Source organism: Mustela putorius, unplaced genomic scaffold (assembly GCF_011764305.1).
Source record: "Mustela putorius furo isolate JIRA1106 unplaced genomic scaffold, ASM1176430v1.1 tig00000228_pilon_pilon_pilon, whole genome shotgun sequence".
Classification (NCBI taxonomy): Eukaryota; Metazoa; Chordata; class Mammalia; order Carnivora; family Mustelidae; genus Mustela; species Mustela putorius.
The window spans coordinates 15,592,055-15,615,971 of record NW_025421322.1 but is presented as its reverse complement, the minus strand read 5'-3'; the positions used below and the strand labels follow the sequence as shown (position 1 = coordinate 15,615,971).

Here is a 23,917-nt window from a genome sequence, read left to right as displayed (position 1 = left end):
CCAGTGCTAGGCTGCTTTCTCTTCAGGGTTAATAATTGTCATTGGTGTATTCCAAACAGAAGCCTCACCTGAGACTTTGAACTTTAAGACACATCTCTGATTCCCACTGACGCTTACTTACCCTGACTCCTTCAGTCAGAGTTAGCTTGCTTTTAAACATTTCATTTGCAGAAGTTTCTGTCCTCAACTAAGATATCAGTTATCGCACTGTACTGTCGTCACAACTTTCTGCAAACATATTGCACATATTTCTTTAGGAGGCCTTCCCTCTCTTCATGTCTTTAGTCAGTTTTAGTTCAATTGCATCTCTTTACAGACTCTTAGTAAATTAACATGTGGTCTGAATACTGATTTTGTATAATGCCTTTGTGATATAGATGAAGATTCTACAAGGGCATATATTTTAAATATTCATAAACTTCTTAGAGGTAGTAATTATTTTCTGAACATAAAAGAATTTGCTAAGGTGCCCAAACATGGGAGAAATGTAAAAGACAATGTTTTTGTGTATGAATCATTGTATTTGGTGATTTCTAAATCGAATTTCACCTGCAATTCTGTGTTGTGTTCCTCCTTATAATTATCCAAACTTGGCCTCTGAAACATCTGAGAGAACACTTTGTGACATAGAAGAGTTCCCATTAAGAGAATTAGAGACAGAAGAGAGAACCATTGGCTCTAGGTCAGATCAAGTAAGGATTCATAAACAGAATGGTATTAAAGGTTGGGTTGGTGGGTTGCAAAGAGAAGTGGTGGGGAGCATACCAGGCAAAGAGAATGGGACTGAAGAAAGGCACGGAGACTAGAAAGATCTTATTAGGCACATTAAGGTAAATACAGCAAATAATCCAATTCCAATTAATCCCTTTTACCTAGCTCCTCACAATTCTAACTGTTGAGACATATAGACCTTTTATGACCACCCTTATCTAATGACAGGTTTCTTATCGAATGATAGTCACTATCTCTCTATTGTCCATTTTGTTGACTTGTGTGGTTGCCTGGTTATTGGTAGTTTCAAGTAGAGAGAAGCACATATGGCTGAGATAGAAATGAGAAAATATTTTTTCGGAACAGATATTTTCAGAACAAATAGTTCAGAACATAACTATTAAGGGGCATTTTATTTCAGCTATCTTTTAGGCCCATTCGTCATATAATCATTAAGAGTAGCAATTGGACCAGTGGAAACAGTAGTTGAGATGTTGCTTTTGGTTTCAAGTAATAGAAAACCTAACCATAGCTTCAATTACCAGGATTTATTTTTCTCATATAAGATGGAAGATGAACAACAGGTAGGTAGTTTCTTGATTCAACTCTCCAACCTAGGGAACAAGGATCCTGCCCCTCTCTCTCTGCTTTAGCATCCCTAATGTGTTCCTTTTTTTTGTTCTAATGTCTGTGATATGGTCATAAGATGGCTATTTTAATTCCAGGCATAGTCAAGGCAGGGAGAAAGAGGGAACAGATAGTGCCAACAGCAAATGCCTCCTTTACCAGGAATGGAAAATCTGTGTCAGACATTCTCTTATCTCTCCCTGTCCTAAACGGAGCTCTATCATTATACCTGGATTTCCTGGCAAGAAAGTCTGGGAAATGAATTATTTGGTAGACTAAATAATCACTCAGTATTAGACTGCCATGCTATATAGCCTTATATGATTCTTTTACTGCTGGGAACAAAATCAGGTTGTTTGTGGGGAAGAAGAGAAAAGATATTGAGAATACAACTTACAGCGTCTACTACAATGTACAGCTGTAGCAGTTATTCCAAAACAAGTAATAAATCCATAGATGTTGCATCAATATATGCCTCTGCAATTAATGGAATTATGGAAGCCTGGACTCTTGGGTGTTTAAAAAGGAAAAGCGTTTGGTTTACTCATTATTAATAATTTCAGCTCTACTACACTAAGAAGACAGTGAGCTTCTTTCACTCTCCTTCATCAATAAATAAATTATATATATAATTGTGAAATGCTACATCATACTTGAGGAGAAACTCTCTCATTACTTTATTTTTCTAAGGCAAATTGAATCTCTTCAGTCATAACCCATTTAGATAAACATAACATAAAAACACAACATTAAGAGTTGTCAAGAATAATACTTTTTAGCTTTTCTGGGGCTATCTTTCTCCTAGATAAGTTTCCAGTCAACTCTACCTAGTTTGATTAGAATAACTGGAGCCTAGATAGCTACACTGGTTGAGAATAAAATGGCATGATAAACTTGGTCAGACCCTGACTACCATTAGGGTATCAATCCCACTACACAGCCTCTCAGAACTAACTCCCTCCGTAAGTCAGGTCATTCTTCCATTCTTCTCAAATTAACAGCTATCAGATACTCTTGCCCTGGAGAAATCTGAAACTCACCCCAAATGAAGATATAGATAAGGCATTCTTTTTTTAATACAAATTAGTTGACAATTTCCCTGTGACCCCTAAAGGCATAGCTGCATTTCCTAGAGGTAGTGGGGGAGTCAAGGGAGAGAAAATTACCATCTCCTTCTAAACTTGGAAGAACAGATCAGAAATTAAGATATCATTATAGTATCCTTTCTTTCTTTCTTTTTTTTTTTTTAAAGATTGTATTCATTTATTTGAGAGTGAGAGATAGCATGAGAAGGCAGAAGGTCAGAGGGAGAAACTTAACTAACTGAGCCACCTGGGCGCCCCTTAGTATCTTTCTTAAAGCACCACTCTGTTCTGGTTCACTCTGGAATAGAACTCAGCAAAACCTGATAGGATAACCTGACCATACTTCTTCAGCCCCTCAATCCACATTTCAAGAAGGTGGCTGTAAATCCAATGTCTTTCACTGAATCTCTCACTGAAGATTAAGTTGTAGAAATGTCATTTTAGTGGGACAAGACAGAGAAGAAAGACAAGAACAAAGGATAAGAGAACTTCATTTAGACATAATTTCTAACTGGCCAATTGGAGAGATAGTATAGGAGATGGGGTTACTGTAGTTAGTTGGTTCTGGGACTCCATCTCAGAAGAGGTTATTACTTGAGTTGATATTAGAATTATAAGAAAGGACAGCCACAAACAGATCTGTGGGGAGAGGGTGCCAGACAGATAGATCATCAAGTGCAAAGGCTCGAGAGAGACCTGAGTTTGAGTTATGCAGCTAGAACTGAATGAGCAAGGAGAATGGGACAAAATGAAAAAGTGGAAACTAGGCAGGGGCGAGGTGGACTATAGTAAGGGGTTGGATTTCACTTAAAAGATACAGAGAAATCTTTCAACACCAGTGTATCTTTACATAGTAGAGTTAAAAATAATAGCTAACATTTATCTACTCTCTACCAGGTATAAGATATAACCCTATGAGGAAGGTACTATTATTCCCAGTTAGAAGAAGAGGAAAATGAAGCACAAAAGAGTTATGACTTGCCCAAGATCACAAACCTATTAAGTACAGATACAGAAATTGAACTGAAGGGCTCTGCCTCTTAATCACCATACTATATTATCTTCAACCCAAGTTCGAGGTGTTTTATATTTGAATTTCCATGGATTTATCATTTTTTATTGTTGATGTAAATGTAAAAACAAATATTTTAAAAAGTAAATGCAATTTATTCCAAAGACACTTTCATCATTTTATGCCTGAGAATCAGAATGTTTTCTTATTGGCCAAACTTAGAATAAGAGGATAACTTAGACCTCGTGTATTTTATGTTGTTTGTGTAGTCTTTAAACTCTATGTCTTGAAGTTATGCTTCATTGCAGATTCCTTTAGCTCTACTCATTTGTAGTTCTCCCACTTTTATTCAATAGAAAGTAGTTGGGTATTTTAAACAACCATCCATTACAGAGCGAAATCATACCTTTTTGATGGATTATGGCATTGTCTTCTCAAAAACTGATCTGGTAAATGTCCATGATGCCCAGCCAGTAGATGCTATCTCTGGGCCTCTTGTTATTACCTCTGTACATTTCATTTACTAAAAACTCATTGGAGAAATGTTCATTATCCCAAGGGAAAAGTTCAGCTATATTTGGACACTTTTAGCCTTCCAGTTTTGTTGCTTGAAATGATTCATTAATCCACATGAAACATGCCAATTTCAAACTTTATATTCAAATTAATGATGGGCATTAACTAACTTGTGATACCTTTTCTTGTGTACTAACCTTATAAATATATAATAAATTATCCTTATTTAAACTCTTTAATATAATTACTAGGATGTTGTTGGCAGTGTTAATAATGAAAAATAATCAGGTGATTTATTGGCTCTAACTTTATGCTTTGGATGTATTTTAATGCAAATGCCTGTAGAGAATAAGTAAATTACAAGGGAGCAACAAAGTTAGCCTGGGTGGGTCTCTGTCCCATAAACACTTAACAGATGCATTTGGCATTTCTCTCACTCTTAAAACTTGAAATTAACCAGGTAAAAAAGGAAATGCTAACTAATGCTGCATTATGTAATATAAGGTATTCTAGCTAAAATATTGGAGAAATATTTCTTCATTATCTGTCATTTACATAGGCAATATTAGTTCTTCATATTAGAATAACAAAATGGTCACTGTCATTTTTATAACTTTGACATCCCAAAAGCTTTGTAAGTTTTGAACTTAAACATCTAAAGACCTACTAGTATACTCCTTACAGAAAAACTAATTTCCGGGGATTGAAGACTTATATGTGAGTATGAAAACATTAAAATATTGAGGAAAAAGGGGCTCCTGGGTGGCTCAGTCGATTGTGTCTGACCTTCAGCTCAGTTCATGATCCTGGATCCTGGGATGAGCCCCGCTTTAATGATGCTTCTCCTTCTCCCTTCCTCTATCGTGCTCTCTCTCGCTATCTCTTTCTCTCAAATAAATAAATAAAATCTTTACAAAAATAAATAAAATAAAATAGATAGGAAAAAGAAAGTGTGGCCTAGAACAGCTATGTCTTTAAGGTGGAGTATGATTTCTAAAACAAGATACACAAGCAAAAACCCATCAGTAGTCAGTAACATCTCTGCACTTCCCTGAAGTGTAGAGACTAGCAACCTGGCAACTGTATTTCCCATACTCTGGCCAGTGAAGACCTCTACTTAGATTCTGCCAATTAAAGGCAGCCCTGCAAGAGCCTAGAGGTGGAGTGGATGGAGAAGCCATTAAGGTCTCTGGTGCAGCAGGTGGGATTGCGATGCGGGCAGGTGGTTTTATGTGGTAGCATCTTCCCTGAAGTCCAGGATGTCCTGAAAGCCAGCAGTGGTCTTCTGACCTTTACACTGTCTGCATTTCTTGTATTTTTCCTCAATACCATAAGAATAAAGATGGACCTATTTCTAATGTATGGAATCTTAGCAATTCAAAATGTCTAAGTGGCTTCTATTTTCCTGACCCAGTGCCAGTCATCATGTGTTTTTTAAATGTTTCTGTAGCAAAAAACACCATAAACAGAGTAGAAAGATGAGACATTTTTAGGAAATATTTACCATATATGTAACAGGAAAATATAAACTCTACAGAAAGGAATCTATAAATTAATAAGAAAATGAAAAGAAAATTTCACACAAAAGTAGCCTCAGGTAGGCAGTAATCAAACAAACAAAAAATGTTTAATAGAAATTGAGAAAATTAAACTGAAAACAATATGTTATTACAGTTGGGTTATTTTTGTTATTGTTGTTGTTAGATTTGTATCATTGAAGGTGAGGTCCTCTCTAAGCAGAAATAAATTATGTAACATCAAAATAAGAACTCTGAGAAAAATAATACTTGTTTAGAAAGAACCTCTGCTTTAATAATATTAATATTCATGACATTAGTAAAAATTAAAATGTCCTACAATGCTAAATGCTGATGGCAATTTGAAGAACATGAAACTCTTTTAACTTTGGGGAATGCAGGTTGGTAAAGTAACCTAGGAGAGTAATTCGGCAATATCTAGTAAAATTCCATTCCTAGATGTATCTAGAATGAACCAACTATACAGTTTGGCCTTATACCAAATGACTGATGGTTAAGAATTAATGTTCAGACAAAGCTGAATGTCACTAACCCAGAATGATGTACAAATATATGATGCATGAGACACAAACTAGCCATTTAAAAATATCCCTCACTTTTTCATGCCTAACAAATTAAAATATAGGAAAGCCTGTGAATAATGTTTTCTACTCAGATGTTTATAAATGGGATTTAGAGCATTAACATTTTTTTAAAAAATTATTTACCATATCTCCTGTTCCTCCTGTTGGAAATGCATAACAGTCATTTCCACAAACTTTTGCTTGTTTAAATGTTTTACATCTATATACTGAAAACTGCAAGGATTGTCTTCTTAAACCATTCTTATAAAGTTTGTGGTTTCCAAGTTTGATACATGTCATAGAGTTTCACTAGCGAGGAATAAGTGTGTGCTTTTATTATTGTTATTATTATTATTATTATTATTATTACTTTGGCCAGTGAAGAAAAAAAGGAATGTGTAGTATTTTAATATTTTCTCCTTTTTATTCCTTTTATATTATTTATTATGTCTGAATCAAAAAGGATTATCCCAACTGTTGTGCATGACTGTGGAAAAATTTCCTGCTTGTGAATTTTATTGTTTTTTATTTCCTGCTTTCAAATTTTAAAGTGGCAAAGTTGACATTCTATTTTGTGTACATCTTCATTTAATTAGAAAGAATTCTAAAATGAGACTTTTTCTCACAAGATTCACAGCCCAAGTAGAATTTAATAATCGAACATTAAATATAATTCTTGTAGATTATTTTACTAAATATGCTAAGTCAAATCGACCAAATTCAATAGAGATTAAGATGACGATAGATTAATCTCTAAGTTTCCTTGTATTATTATTTAAACTTTAATTAATGTTTTTAGTTTCAGAAAGGATATGACCCTTTACTCTATTTAGCCAACATGCTTTCTCAGTTCCCTTATTAACAACCTATTTACTTTTTGTTTAACAATTTGAAAGTTCGTACTTTTAGTCTATATACCTAATACATCTTCATTCACCATTAAATTTCCTAAAATGTAACTTTTACAATATTAAGTACATATTTACATTTTAACTGAATTTTTTTTAAAAAGCATATAAATATCTCTTTTAAGTTCCATCAGACTTGCTCACCTACATTCAAAGATTGAGTTTTCAAATATTTATATTGCTAAGCCATCTGCCTTATTGGATCACTGTTCTGCTGACTATGTGACATTACCCCATGTGAATACATAGTTATTGCTCATAAACAAATTGCACAGAAATTGTGTTGAGTAGGAATTGAATTATTCATCTTTTTGTAGGCCAAGGCAGAAGTTAAAAAGCAGATTAGAAGATTTTGATGGAATCTTAAGACAAAATGAACTCTGGAACCCTACATGGGATAGTAATGTTTGTAACATGTGCAAAAGGAAACCAAAAAGTATAGCCTTTTTGTAGCATGGAATAATTGGAAACAGTGTAAATGCTCATCAGTTGGAAAATAAATAAATCAATTTTGGAGTATGTTTCTAATGAAATACCACAGAGTAGTGAAAATGAATAAAATGTTTATGTGTGTGATGTGTGTGTTTGTAAAGGTTAAAATACAATGCTGGGCAATAAATAAAGCTTCAGAAGAAATTTGAAAATAATTGTATAATTTATAAAATGTATAAATCCTTGTGGGGTACCTGGGTGGCTTGGATGATTAAGCATCTGACTTTGGCTCAGATTGTGATCTCAGGGTCCTGGGATGGAGCCCCAGAGCCAGGCACCCTGCTCAGCAGATAGTCTGCTTGTCACTATCCATCCCTCTGTCTCTTCCCCTACTCGTGCTCACATGCCCACGTGCTCTCTCTCTTTCTCTCTCGTTCTCTCCCTCTGTTAAATAAATAAACATTTTTAAAATGTATAAATGCAAAATATACTAGGTATTGTTCATAGGTATATAGATGCGTGATAAAAATGTTAAAAAGGTGTGAAAATAATATACTAATTTAGAATATTTGCTAGCTCTTGGTAGGGGAAAAATCAGAGAAGGACTGAGAAGGGAAAAACGGAGCTTTAACTTGTTTTATCATATTTATTTCTCAATAAGAATATGTGAATATGATCAATCAATATGAATATTAATCTGAAATAATATTAATATTAATCTGAAGTCACTTACCAGAATCTGATAGAGCCAGATGAAGAAGTTGTTATGTTATTCTTGGTATTCTTGTATGGGTTTCAAATAATGACTTAAAAATAAATAAGAAATCCTTATACTAATGGTGGCAGGAAAGGAATTAAATCTCAGTGTAAAAGTCATTCATTAAGTCAAAAGGATTTAGGTAATGGGGACTTTCAGTTCATTTTGTGCTCTACAAATTTCGTTTCACCAGAGTATCAAATTTCATGAGGAATGGGGAATATTTATAGTATATAGGATTTTTCATACACATCTTTATGTAATTGTCAGTTTCAAGTATTTGAGCTTTTCAGTGAAAAGACTGGCAGCTGAATGTTTCCATAAAGATAAGACAGATCTGAATATTTATGAATAAGCAACAATAATTCTACCAAATTGGACTAAATTATGTTGTGCTTTGTAGCTTATATACTATTGTCCTCGTGCATTTTCATCTACAATGCAAAGTATTATAAATTATCTTAATTTACAAAGAATTTCTCCATTTTACCTCATCACCGGCAATTGCCAACCACATTTACAGAACATTCAAATTAAAGAAGGATGAATTTGGTAATAAACCTTGAAAAGGGAGCTTGATTTCAATTTTTATTTTGATAAGTGATATGGTAAAACTCAGAAGTGGGTGCATTTTGAATGATAAACGAAATGTTATATCTGGTAGAAGGCATGCAAACTTGTAATTTTTGAGCAAGGACACTTTAAATGTAGTATTAAGTATGCAGATCCATGTAAAATAATGTGTCCTCAAAATTTAGAGTTACTACTTCTGCCATTTCTGCTTCTGTATTTGAAAGACTGACTTGCTTGACCATGGATCCTTTATATCTCATATGTGTCACAATTTGAGTTATGACTTCTAACTTCTTGTTTGGCTCTGTTTCTGAAGCTGTTTACATTTGCCTTTAAAAAAAGAAAAAGATTTTATTTATTTTTTTTAATTTTTTTAATTTTATTTTTTCTTATGCTAATTTTTTTAACTTTTTAATCTTTCCCTTTTACCATTTTTTTCTTATTTTTTTCCAATTTATTTATTTTCAGAAAAACAGTATTCATTATTTTTTACCACACCCAGTGCTCCATGCGATCCGTGCCCTCCATAATACCCACCACCTGGTACCCCAACCTCCCACACCCTCGTGACTTCAAACCCCTCAGATTGTTTTTCAGAGTCCATAGTCTCTCGTGATTCACCTCCCCTTCCAATTTACCCCAACTCCCTTCTCCTCTCTAACACCCCTTGTCCTCCATGATATTTGTTATGCTCCACAAATAAGTGAAACCATATGATAACTGACTGTCTCTGCTTGACTTATTTCACTCAGCATAATCTCTTCCAGGCCCGTCCACGTTGCTAAAAAAGTTGGGTATTCATCCTTTCTGATGGACTACGGCCATACCACCCTGAACGCGCCCGATCTCGTCGGATTTTATTTATTTATATGACAGACAGAGATCACAACTAGGCAGAGAGGCAGGCAGAAGGGAAGGGGGAAGCAGGCTCCCTGCTGAGCAGAGAGCCCGGGGCTCCCAGGACCTTGGGATCATGACCTGAGCTGAAGGCAGAGGCTTAACCCACTGAGCCACCCAGGCACCCCCATTTGCTTTATTTGAACATATTTTCACTCACATGAAACTGTCACAGATTGACCGGTACAGGAAATTCCTGGAGATTTTTAAAAATTGTTTCATAAACTTATCAGCATTATTTTAGTTTTCTTTTCAGTTGTCTCCTGAAGATAATTGCCTCTGAAATTCCCATTTATTCACAAAAATTATTAAACACCCTCTATGTGCCAAGATTTGTGCTGGGAAGGCATTGTGGAAAAGAGGGGGGAAATGAACTGATTTCACTCTATGGAAAAACGAAGGAAAGAAGCAAATGTTTGTAAAATAATGAAAATGTGCTAAGTAATTCTATAAGTTTTCAGGAGGAAAAAAATGGCTAAGACCCCAAAGAAAAGAGTAGAAGGGGCTTCTTATATTCTCTGAGAGGTGATGTATCCCTCAATATACTGTAATTATCATATATTCAGTGCTTTGAGATGTGCAAGTTTTAGTGATTTAATATCTGTTTTGACATTCTAGGAAGTCAGTGAGGCAAATTCACGATTTGACATGTGAACTAATACATGCTTTTTTGTTTTCTAGTTCAAATTTAGATTAATTTGGTCACAGATCTGTGCCTATAAAAGAGATGCAAATCTTTTTGTTTATAATATGATTTGCGCACATAAAATTTTCTTTTTCTACAACATCATTTGTCTTGAAATCACAAATTTTGCGGTACTCATGAAGCTCTCTAGAATATTCTATATAGCTCTCAAGTCTCAGAAGCTATAACTGGTGTAAATTGCACCTAATTATCTTTGGTACATTCATTCTATTATTTATCTTACATTTATACACTTTGTGAGACACTAAAGACAAGAACTTCAGGGGCACCTGGGTGGTTCAGTAGCTTAAGTGTCTGCCTTCAGTTCAGATAATGATCCCAGGGTCCTGGGATCCATCCCTAAGTGGCTCTCTGCTCAGCAGGGAGTCTGCTTCTCTCTCTCCTTCTGACCCTCCTCCCCTTCCTATGCATTCTCTCTCTCTCGAATAAATAAATAAAATCTTAAAAAAAAAAAAGATGAGCCTGCCATAGCTAAGGAGTCTAGATTTTGATTACTACTATCATGCTTGGTTTAAATCATGAAGTATCCTTTTCTAGTTCTTTCAGATTCTTAATAATGAATTGAGCCATTACTGTTAAGTTTTTGATATTTGTTCTTACTGACTTTATTCTGCATATGCACACAGTGCCTTCTGGGTCTAGAGACAATAACAATTATAATTTAAATAATGTAATAATAATAGCAGGCTGTCCCCCACTCTTTTGACCCAGTCCTCACCCCTATAATAACATGATGGAAATCAGATGGAAAAATCTATGAATTCCCAGGGACGAGGGATGAGGAAAAATGGACTTGCTTAGCTTAAGGAAGTCAACTTCCTCTCCTCTCCTAAAAGGAGGGAGAAAGACCCTTGAAGCTTGGAGATGGGATGGAAAGGATCCTGAGTTCTCATTTCAACCTTTGAAATGTAAATTCCTACCTCTAGTAGGTAGGTTAGCCTCCTGTGCCTCCAGCTATTATAATCTAGAGATGTCTGTAAGGCCTGGACCTCATCTTCCCTCAAAGAATAAACCTTCTCTGGCTAGAAAGCTCCCTGGCATTCTCTCACCACTGATATAGTTAGTTGTAAATGAACTTCTCCAGGATTATTAATCTCAGGAAACCAAGTTTCCAGCACAATTCATGCAGAAAGCCCAAACTGCTGACATAAGAATTATTTCTTTGCACCAGAGAATGACAACCCGTAGCTTTGATATGTTGGTTTTTTTTTTTTTCCTGTGAGAATTTTTGAAAGCTATGTATTGTGGAGAGAGCAGAATATAAAAATCCAGAGTACTTTAAGCTGAATACTATTATTATATTACCTCTTGAAAAACTGTATTTTCAGTATGAGACTATCATTTCCTTCCAGCGCTATCAAAGTAAAGCAAACTACAGCTATATTTGCAATAGACATACCTGTTAACTGGACAGTTATAATTTCACATGTTTTGTTTGGATTTTAAAATTTTGATGGTATAACCCTAGAAGACACTTTGGTTAGAATTAATTATGAGCCATAAATCACTTGAGGTAAGCCAGAAACTTAGTGCTATAACAAGCCATGGTACAGTTATCTTGACAAAGTTGCAAAATTTAAAATTACAATCAATCAATCTATAAAATTACAACAAATTCTAATTTTTAAGAAAAAAAAACTTTTTATGGCTGTCAAATCCTATCAGAATTAAATATTATAAGAGAAATACAATTAGGGAAAGTATATAATTATATTAAAGACAACAGAAGAAGACTGTTTGTACAATTTTAAATCTTCCTGTTAAATGTTGCCTTTAATAATTTTGTATTCTTATCACAGGTTTTGAACTTTCACATTGTGAGGATCCTGGCATTCCACAATTTGGATACAAGATCAGTGACCAAGGTCACTTTGCTGGTAGCACTATTATTTATGGATGCAATCCAGGCTACACTCTCCATGGCAGTAGCCTTCTCAAGTGCATGACGGGGGAAAGAAGGGCATGGGACTATCCTCTGCCTTCCTGTATTGGTAGGATCCTCTTTTATATCTTCATAATTATTTCTGTAGAAGTGTTGTCCAAATATGCTGTACCTTTTCAAAGGATCTCATCTGTCCACCCACAACTCATACCTAAAATCATGAAGTTAACAAACTCCTAGCTCAAATTTGTCAGAGGAATTAATGGAAAGTGAAAGGGTCTTTTTGGTAAGTTCTTTGATAAGTACATTTTTTGTAGAACATGGATGAAGTGGATGGAGTCGTTCCAATTCTTCTATCTTGTTATAAAATTTAACTCACTGCAAGTATATTTTAAGACTTATTGTACACATTTACTGAATCACACTGATTGGATTTGTTTTAATAAACTTATCGCATGTCCTGGTGTCAGCATAGATTAAAAAACAATGAACTGTTCTCAATAACTTCAAAAGCTTTCTTTTTATATATACTTTTTCAAAAATCTAAGAAGTACATAAGCTTTTCTGAGGTGTATGTAGCATAACAAAATTAACCAATTTCAAAAGAAGAAGCAAGTGACATCAGATATATTGCCTCTATGATGCTAGAGAATGGATCATGATCTCATTGCACAGCTGGAGTATTACCAAATTACAGATCAATAAATGAATGACTTGTATGTGTGGGTAAGAGGGTGTATAGAAAAGTATTGATAAAGACGCCAGTTTTGGGTGGGATTTTTTTGTTGTTGTTTTGTTTTTGTTTTTTGTTTTGTTTTCTGCTTTTTGAATTTTGTTTTCTTCCTGCTCCAAAGATAAATAGGTGTCTGGCTTGAGAGAAACCAGCAAAAGGAAACATTTTAACAAAACATTGACTCCTTAATAGGGAACAAACATGTAGCTACTCTTTAGCCATTTTTGTTTCTTGATGATATTTGTGGAGGCACAAATCCATTCTGCATCAGGCCCATATAAATAAAATTGATCAACACTTTAAAAAAAGATAATCGTTTTATTAAGGTAAAACTAATATCTAAATACTGCACATATTTAATGTATATAAATTGATGAGTTTAGAAACTTAAACCTTCAAAATTTCTTTGTTAGTTGATATGATTGACATAGGAATCTCCATTAAAACCTACTAGAATGCAAGTAGAAAAAAGTGAAATTCCAGTCATTAAAGACCTTGCATCTAATTACATGGTATGTTTGATGTCACAAGGCCTCTGTTGGTTTCTTGAAACATTGATTTACATAGGAAGCAAACGTGTTTTTCTCTAACCAAAATTTAATCATAGGCCTTTCTTTTCAGATGGCATTGGATTTTGGATAGATTATGAGGGTAATATCTATAATAATAACCAACATAAATTAACAAAGCTTGGGATTCTGGAATATGACCAACAGCTAGCCCACTGGAATTAGTTATGAGAAAAATAAAGCACTGATTAATTTTCTCTGAGATTGTATTCTTTGATGTGACTATGTAATATACTCAGAAAACCATTAAAAATTACTGTAGCACTATAGTATAAATTGTAAATACTGATTTTCCATGCTGTCCTTAAAATTAAGATCACAAACCAAATATATTAAAACACATGTATTTTCTATATATGTTGAACCAAGCTAAAGACATTCTTCTTTTTTAAAATATTTTGTGATATTTGGTTTTTAATCAGAAGATTTTAGTTCTGTTCATAATAAATCAATGGACTTTATATTTACAAATCCCCCAAGTCAGAGAGGATGCCTGTATGACATAGTTGGTTAGGTATCCTACTCTAGGTTGGTTTTGGCTTAGGTTGTGGTCTTAGGGTCTTGAGATCCAGCCCCCACCTCGGGCTTCACACTCAGCATGGATTCTGCTTAGAGTTTCTCTCTCCCTCTCCTTCTGCTCTTCATCCATCAATAAAATAAATAAATATATCTTTAAAAAAAAAAAACTTTAAAAAACTTACTGACTTGATAACTGCTCAAGATTTCATGAGAAGGGTAAACTATTTTTTTTTCTTTTTTTTAATGATGGATGATCAGGAGTAACAGCTGAAAACAGTTGGATGCATGGTGTGTCATGCTGATGATTTCCATGATGACAGAAGATGAAATTCTATTTTAGATGCTGTTCTCTACTGGCAACAATTAATAGCTTCACCACCTGGCCTAAGAGCATAATTTTCTGTGCTCACTAACCTTAAATATCTATTATGCCTATATATTTGCCAGTCTCACATAAGAAACTTTTCTTTATTTATATGGATCATTTCTAGGTAATTGTGTTTCTGAAGCTTATACAAGGATCAAACAAATATTTTTTGAAACACCATAGCCAGAAGAATTTAACCTACATACCTTCTTTAAATACTATTTCATTTTTAATATAAAACTTCTGTTAGAATATGAACTCTAGTGTTATGGCATATCTCACTGGCTCTTTTGAAGTCAAAACACCAAGTAAAATTTGTATAAAAGAAATATGGATAAAAACGAACTATGTTTAAATTCAAGATACAACACAGTACACAAAACTTAGTGTGATTTTTAATTGATTAAAAGTCTGTATGAATGAATATCAAATCTGTTCTCATAGTTTATGTATGCCGTATAGTGATAAACTATAAAGAAATGACATAAAATGAATTAAAATAGTTACAAGGTGCAAAGTTATCTACAACATTTTTGTTAAAAATGAGAAAAATCTAAGTAAGTGATAGCATCTTAAATACTGGTATCTTCTCATTTATGTTAGAAATAACAAACTTGTTATTATAAATTAAATTAATGTTGTAGTGCAAAATAAAGTTGCTTCTCCTCTATAAGTGTATATCAGCCAGCATTCTCCAGTGAAATAGAATCAGTAGAATATCTAAATCTATCTATCTATCTATCTATCTATCTATCATCTATCAAGAGATTTATTTATTTTAAGGAATTGACTCATGTAGTTGTGGGAGCTGACAAGTTCAAAATCCACAGGGAAAGTCAAAAGGCTGGAAGTTCAGCAGATTTCAATGCTGCAGTTTTGAAGAATTTCCTTTTGTCTCGGGAAACTCAGTTTTTGTTCTTACAGCCTTCCAACTGACGAGATGAGGGCTACTCACATTATCAAAGGAGAACTTGTTAAACTCAACTGATCATAGATGTTAACCTCATCTATAAAATACTTTCACATCAATATCTACATGAGTGTTTGACAAAATAACTGGGTACTACAGCATAACCAAGTTGACACATAAAACTAATGTGAAGTATAATACATACAAATCTTTGAAATAAATTTACCTATATGAATAGAGCTGACACATTTAAACCATTGCATTCAGTTGTTATTAGGTCTCTTCCAAATGCTTAAAGTTTGTCATTGACTATCTTTGCTCCAATCATAAAAACAAAACAAAACAAAACAAAATAAACCCAAGAAGCTTAATTCAGCCATTGAATGTGAGTAAGATAGAAACAGTGAGGAAAACAAGAAAAACAAATATGGAAGTACCTTCAAATATTTAAGCACAAAGTAAAATGTTTTTGTTTTGAGGGTTTGTTTTTTTTTATCCAATAATCTGCATAATTTTCAAATGTGTTATGTGTTACAGTGTTATGCTTGTTTCAAGGGTTAGAAATGTAGCACAATTTACTAACTGCAATACTCAGTTTCTTTCATCTCCAATACAGACAGCTCCTTCTGGCTTATCTGTATATTGAAGTAAAACCTCTACAGACTTCTCAATGTATTAAATAGCATCAAAATGGAAAGGAAATCTTCCAAGAGATTAAAAAAATTATATTGTATGACAATACTTAACATTTTTAATTCGATGAGTTTTATAAAATTTAGGGACCCATTAAATCAAAACTAAACTAGATTTTACTGAAGTGAGAAATCTAATAAAAATGCCACTTTGACTTTTGGGAGGTTAAAAGGGAAAGAGTTTAGAGTGATTTAAAGGGGAATAAAAGGACAATGAAATTTAGAAGGCCTGAGGGACTGCAGTAAAGATTAGTTTTTCTCAGAGGTGGGGTAGCAAGATGATGAATTATTCAGACTGCAATCAAGGCGCAGTGAGCAACTTGCCATCTGTTTTCTCTTTTTAAGTTATCATTATTTAACAACACATCTTAAAATCTTTGAATACTAAAATCAGAGTTCTTGAGTGTGTCCTTTCTTTAAATTCTCTAATTAGGTTAATTTTACTATCTTTTATGTGATCTAACTTGAGACTTTATTGTTTTATTGTATAGTATATTTTTGCTTCAACCAATACATTAATCTGAAAAAGTATATACAGATGTTTTGTTTTAAGGTGAGGGATGATCAATTCTTATTTTCCTTAAGGTGAAAAATATATATTTTTGAGAAATCCATTGATTGGTTTTGCGAAGATTAGCATTAAATTGTGACATAATTTATTATTTTTTTTTAATAGCTGAATGTGGAGGTCGTTTTAAAGGAGAATCATCAGGAAGAATCTTATCTCCTGGCTATCCCTTTCCATATGACAATAATCTGCGTTGCATGTGGATGATTGAGGTAGATCCAGGAAACATTGTCAGGTAAATGGATTTCATTTTCTCAAAATTACTGGGGAATCTGAAAATTCTGATCAGCCTCAGTATACAATATCAAGCATTAAGGTTTTTCAGTATTTTTAGCCTTGGGAAAGAAAAATGTGGTTTTCATCTGTTTAAAGTATGAAAAATATTCAGAAGCATGATTTATTGATTTATGGGTCACAGTGGTAGCTCTTATAATCCCTAGAGGGAAGATTTTTACAGTTATAGTAGACCACAGAGATTAAGAATATTTTTATGCTTCTTTGAGACTTTAATCTTTCAATTCTTGATGATTCAAGGTGCTAAGTCCACCATTTTGATAAGGATATAAAGTTGTGGAGGTCACTGTTCTAAGTTCAGCCTCATGAACATTTGGAAGAAATAATCATAGAAAGGAATTCAGTAATATTCCGTTTATCCTGGCTTTAGACATATCTCTGGAGCATCAGCTCTCTACCTCTTTAGCCTTGTTTGATTTCTGTTTCTTTTTGCGTTTAATTAGGTGGCCACAATCCTTCACATTATCGACCCCTAGATGAAGGGAGAACCATCACCTCCTAAAACAACAGCCTTCAGGTTTCCAAGGCTACCATGTTTTTTAAATCCTAATTTAACTATTATGGATATGACTAGGAACAGATTAATAAATGAACAAATAAATCCTCCACTCAGAATAAATCTGAGCTAGTTGGTGTGTTGTCACTCTCAAAACAATGACTTTAAATTTAAGAATTTTGGCGGCACCTGGGTGGCTCAGTGGGTTAAGCCTCTGCCTTCAGCTCTGGTCATGATCTCAGGGTCCTGGGATCCAGCCCTACATTGGGCTCTCTGCTCAGCGGGGAGCCTGCCTCCCTACCTCTCCCTCTGCCTGCCTCTCTGCCTACTTGTGATCTCTGTCTGTCAAATAAATAAATAAAATCTTTAAAAATAAATAAATAAAATGTAAGAATTTTTGTTTTATATAAATGAAATTTCAGACAGGCTTCTGGTGTGTTATCACTCTCAAAACAATGGCTTTAAATTTAAGAATTGTTGTTTTATATAAATGAAATTTCAGACAGGCTTCTGGGTGGTGAAGGTGGTTAGTAGGAAACAAATATTATCCTCCATATAACTTGCTGGAAGGCGCACTCCATGAATTGTTCAATGTCAGCTGGTGGATTACTTTTGCAAGGGAATTTGCAGACCTCCAAATAAACTACATGAGACCAATTCTCAGCCTGTGTTTCTTTAGTGTAGATCATACATTGTTTTATTTAAATATTAGAATTAGTAAACTTAAAAATACTCAATTTAATAGTATTCTGGAATTTTTCTAACTTAAGGAACAATATTTGATATTAAATTACAATACAAATTTAAAGCTATGACTATTCACATATCAAACATGAGTGTGATATATGTAGAGATAGAATTGAGTGTGTTTTTATAATTGGATTTCTAATTTTTGGCACTGGCCACAAAAAATATCAGACACTAAGTTTGTGTAGAATAGATATAAAGCAGACATAACATGAAATAGTGTTTTGGTTTTCGTTTGTGCATTTGGCCAGGTAGGGTTGGGTAGACATTGATTTTCATCTCACATTAAGGAAATTCCATTTTACTTTTAGATTACTGGGTATGATTGTAATGTTGAATTTTTAAAAAATACTTTGTCTATATATCTTGAGATGTTCATGTACTTTTTTTTCTTATGCCTATCATTGTGATGAAATGTACTGATTGATTTTTAATATGAACTATTTCTTGCTTTCCTGGAATAAACTTCATTTTAATTCTCATTAAAAAAAACATGAAACATTGGTAAATATAGATACTATGGAGTCAGTTCATGACTTTGCCACCCTATAGGCAGTTTTATTTAATGTGTCTTGACTCCGTTTGCCACATTTATAGAACTAAATTAAAATACCTTCCATCTTCAGTGGGTCACTATGACAAACAGAGAAAATATATGTAATTTATTTTGCACAGTGCCTAGCATGTAATAGAACCTCAGTCAGTGCCTGAAATGTACTCCATGCTCCATAAGTATCACCACTGCAGTTATAGTTAAAATTCAGGAACACAGAAAAGAATGCTTAAAGTTTCTGTAATTTGCAAAGGTGACATAAGAGTACTTTTAATCCTATTCTATGAAATTCTGCTGTTCAAAAATATGTATTTAAGGTTATACATTCTGTTTATATAATTCATTTTTAATCTGATAGAATGAAAAAAATTATCTAATAAAATCAAAGATACACATTTGTTATGTTCTTTATTTAAAAGTGAATTCATGTTTAAAATAATCAAACAGAGATTATGTGGTTCTCCCACAGCCTACAGTTTCTTGCTTTTGATACGGAAGCATCACATGATATACTCCGAGTTTGGGATGGTCCACCAGAAAATGAGATGCTCCTAAAGGAAATCAGTGGATCTCTTATTCCTGAAGGAATCCATAGCACGCTCAACATAGTAACCATCCAGTTTGATACAGATTTTTATATCAGCAAATCTGGATTTGCAATTCAGTTTTCAAGTGAGTTATTATTTTACCTCTTAAATGCAAAATAAGAATGCTATTGAGATAGTACTTTAATTTTATTGCCCAAAACTTTAATTTTAAAACTTAAATGATCTTAAATATTCTTATTTCTAGTCTTCATACTCATCTTCAGGTAAGATAAAGTATACTTGGAAAAAAGCAATAGAATTAACTTGGAATTAATCAATTAATCATTGAGACCTTCTTTCTATTTGTCAAGCCATTTTTTTAAAGTATAGGTGGTGTTAAAATAATTCAGCAAATAATTCAGTAAATTTAATAAAGTAATTATTAAAGCTTGTAATCTCAATTTACCATAAAACTGTATATTTCAAAATGTGAAATTTTTGTAGATAAGGAAGGAAATTAATACTGGCCATTAAAAAAAAGCAACCATATATTTTTACTAGTTTTGTTTTTCTTGTTTTAAAGATCTTAATTATATCCCAGATATCCTTGACAAAATATTTTAGATCTACTTTTAAATTAAACACTTCCTATAACAATAAAATGACATTCATTGTAAGTAATTACCAGTGTTCATGGCATGTTTTTTTTTTCCTTCTCTTTTGCTTTCTATAACACTGCTAAGTGGCTAAATATATGTTGTTCTACAAAAGGGATTTTTGCTTCGTGGCTGGAGAAATGAATAAAAACTTTAAAATTTTCATTGTTATAGTTTTGCTTTTATTGCCAACATACATTGCCTTTTTGAGAAAATTATCTAGAGGATTTTCTAATTTTACGGTCTTTAAAGACCCCATTAACAGAAACCTATGCAAATTTCTAAGATCATTTAATGGAAAACATGCAAACCAGTATTCCTGAAATGTGCCTGAAATCAAGTCCTGGTTCTTTACTAACTACTGAATTTGGGTACCTGATCTCACATTCTGAGGCTGAGTTTTCTAATTCACATAAATATAATAATGCTTATCTCATAAATACATTATTAAAATTAACATGATCATGTGTGTACAATATTTGGTATTAAGTGTATAGTTGGTGTTCAGTGAAGTATAATTACTATATGAGCAAATATAAAATTGGAATCCTCTGAAAAAAGTAAAAAAAAAAGAAAATAAAGAACTTTTGTAATGACTGTCCACAAAATATATTGCTTTTAGGGTCAAGAACTGTTTCAGACAGTTAAACAACTTGGCCGACTTTTGGTTGATGGAACAGAGTTGTTTGCAATAATTGACTAACATAAGTGAACTGTTTTTTATTGTGTAAACCAAGCTCGTGTGAGAGAGGTGTAAATCAATGCAGAAAAGCCAGTGTCTGTGAATTTATACTTTATCTTTTGAGAAAAAGAAAAAAGAATGAAAAATGAAATTACCACGTAATTGATGAACATAAATGGCTTCTAATTCTAAAATACCAGTTGAATATTTTTCATATTTATATCTTCTATTTTTTACTGATTATTTTTCTTTATATGAAGATAGGAACAATTTGTCAGAGATTGACTGTGGTTTAATTTCAGTTCTTTCTAATTATTGTTTGGCAACTAACACTTCCCCTTTCCTTTACCTTAAATGAGTAATATATAATATTTTATACCTAAATGGTTATTGTGATTTCTAGTCTGACTATACTCATGTGAAAAATTGCTTAAGGCTAGTGTTTGTGAATGTCAAGTTCATCTGCTTAATAGATACCAGCTATTTTATATGCTTCCAGGAATTTTTAATGCATATTTGTCAGTTAAATTAGTAATGCATTTTATATATATTGTACCTATAGGGCATTTAAGGAAACAATATGTAGTATACCAGAACTTTAATAAATCTGTCTTCATAATATTCTTTTAAGATGCATAGAAATTTGTACTTATGATCTGAAACTAAAAACCTACCCATTGAAATAAAATTAATTTGCAGGTGAATATATTGTATTTTAACAAGCATCTATCAATGAAAATTAGTCACTTGTTTGGATATCTTCTGTTACTCATTTTGATGTGGCTTTCCAAGGTCCAGATTTCAAATTCAAAAATATTCTTTTCATGAATGAGATCTTTCTTGGTGTGCCAGAAAACATGTCATGTATTTTACATACATAATCTCATTTAATCCTCACAAAGCCATATGATTTATGTTGGGCCATCCCCATTTTCCACATACATACAGAGAGGTTCAGAAAACGTGTTTATTTGTTGAAGGTCATAGTACTAACAGATGCCTGGAGCTGTGGCTCAAATCCACATGTAGCTGAAGGGAGCTGTTTGCTGTGACAGGTGTCTAGTAAATACTTGGTAGTTATTGACATAATTATGGTCTTGTTATTATTTAGATACATGTATTAATATGCTAGATGAAATAGAAAGTTTTTCATTATAAATTATTAGTTACAATGAAGTTCTACAATTTAATCAGCTTGTGTTTCTGATTATGCTCCCAAGTACCACAGCTTACACAAGCAAAGCCGTGGTGAGGCGTGGGGGAAAGTTGGAGTGCTCGCAAGGCCGCTTAGAAGGCACCGCTGTCCCCTCTGGCTATAGTCATTTTGCCCTATAGATGAAAAGGCTACTTTTATTCATTCATTTGTTTATTTATTTAAAGATGGATTGATTGATTTGAGAGGGATGGGGGAGGGGAACAGGAGAATCCTGAACCAGACTCCCCTCAGTCTCAGAACCCTGAGATCTTGACCTGAGCTGAAATCAGAAGTCAGATCACTTGACTCACTGAGTCACGCAGGCACCCCAGGACAGGCTAGTTTTAAAACGAAACTGAAAATAAGCAGTTTTATGTGAAGTTATCTTAACTTCAAAGTAAACAATCTTAAAGAAAACGTTAACAGACTACAGGGCAATAAAGCACTACTATAGGTGAAATTTGGCTTAAAGGGCAGAGTTTGCCACTTCAGTGGCTTACCTAACGTCTGCTTCCCTATGTAAATTTGAATCATTTCACCCATTTATTCATTTGTTCATTTACCGTAGGCAAGTCTATTAAGGGACCCGTTAGTAAACATATTTATCTCTAATTATTTCTCAATTGCATTTTCCCTTTCACTCAGGCAAATCTCTTTAGTTTCATATATGCACACACATACTCATACACTCACTCACACACACACCCTGTGCTGCTTTCTGTGTAAATGTTTTTCACCTTAACCATTTCTCTCCTCCTTTTAAGTCTTGCTCATTTTTCCAGACTTGACACCAAGACTTCTCTTTATAAAACATTTTCTGACCTCACTTTCTGAAAAATATTTCAGCCCATGCCCCAAGCACTACCTGTATTTTTTTTCAAAGAGGAGAATAAATAGTTAATAATTCATTGTTCTGAAGATGCTTTAATTATGTGATCTTTGCTCCCCAAATGTACTGTGAGTACCTTTGTCACCCTAATGTCCATACAGAAGACATTTTCTATTTAGGACAATCCTATAATTTATTTTCCAAGTCTAAGATAATTGCTGAGAGTGGAAGAAGACACTATTTAAAATTAAGCAGGACAACAAGCATAAGCCCGGACGGCCATAGCCAAATCAGGGTGTTATCATTTTAATTAAATCAAACTTGTATTATATTCTGTCCCCTTTCCCCCCACCTCCTCAATGCCCAATCCTCTTTTGAGCAAGTAGCCATTGTTTAGTGAGTGTCAAATAATGAATTTAAAAAAAAAAGAGGAACAAGTCAGGCAACACGAGGAGAAGAGCCTTCAGCAACAAAATGCCACCAACGAAATGTATTTCACTGAATTTGGTGCAAGTGAATTGAACTGAAATGTAGGTCACATACCAACTTCATAATCATCATTAAGCCACTAACGGCAGCCACATGCCTCCCATTTCATGATCCGTTCATTCTTTGCAGAGTATGTCGCTGCCTCTTGGTTTTTCAGTCTGCAAGGCATTTTTGCTTAATCAGAGCTACTTAAGTCTGACACAGCCACCTCATGCTGTCCTGTGTGCTGTCCTCGGTTCTCAGCAGTCAGCCTCTATATCCCCTGCTTAAATGTGTAATCTGCCTCTCTTGTCCCACTTTAGTTCCACGGGGAGGACATCTTTGGGGTATCATGCTGTCATTTGCCCACAGAATAGTTGATTTTGACAGAGCTTTTTCTATGCTCTTCACATTCTGACCTCTCTGTTAAGAATCTACCCCACTGGGTAATAGAGAATTACGAAGGCCCATAGCCGATGCTGTTGAAAATTCTCAAGGAAATGGATCCCTTAGCCAGGAGAGCTTGACGTCTCTTGGCCTCAAAAGACTGCATGGTGCCCCTGCCTTTGTTCCCATCCTCATTATCATGGCCTGCATTGCTGTGACAGTCAACTAGCCACTCACTTCATTATCCCTCCAGCCAGACTTCTCTCCACATTCCCACCTGACGTTTCTAAAATACAAATCAGACATCACCTTTCCGTTTTAAATTTTTTTTTTTTTTTTTTTTTTAACGAGCCCACAGTCATAAGTTCAAAACTTTGGAATGACATTGGAAGCCTCCACAATTTGCACCCGAACTACCTGCCAGCCTCGTCCTTCACGACTTATCATACACATCCAGTCATCAAACTACACTGTTCTGAGAGGGCAATGTCCTTTCACATTTCTGCTTCTCTTCCATA

At 33.9% G+C, this 23,917-nt stretch overlaps 1 protein-coding gene across 1 annotated transcript in view; it reads left to right on the top strand.

Annotated features, from left to right (window-relative positions):
* CSMD3 (CUB and Sushi multiple domains 3) overlaps positions 1-23,917 on the top strand; it is a 1,237,422-nt gene that overhangs the window by 906,059 nt on the left and 307,446 nt on the right. The window contains exons 25-27 of the mRNA XM_004743466.3: positions 12,125-12,316; positions 16,674-16,800; positions 19,125-19,327. Of these exons, the coding sequence (XP_004743523.2) occupies positions 12,125-12,316; positions 16,674-16,800; positions 19,125-19,327 (522 nt within the window). The remainder of the gene's footprint in view (positions 1-12,124; positions 12,317-16,673; positions 16,801-19,124; positions 19,328-23,917) is intronic.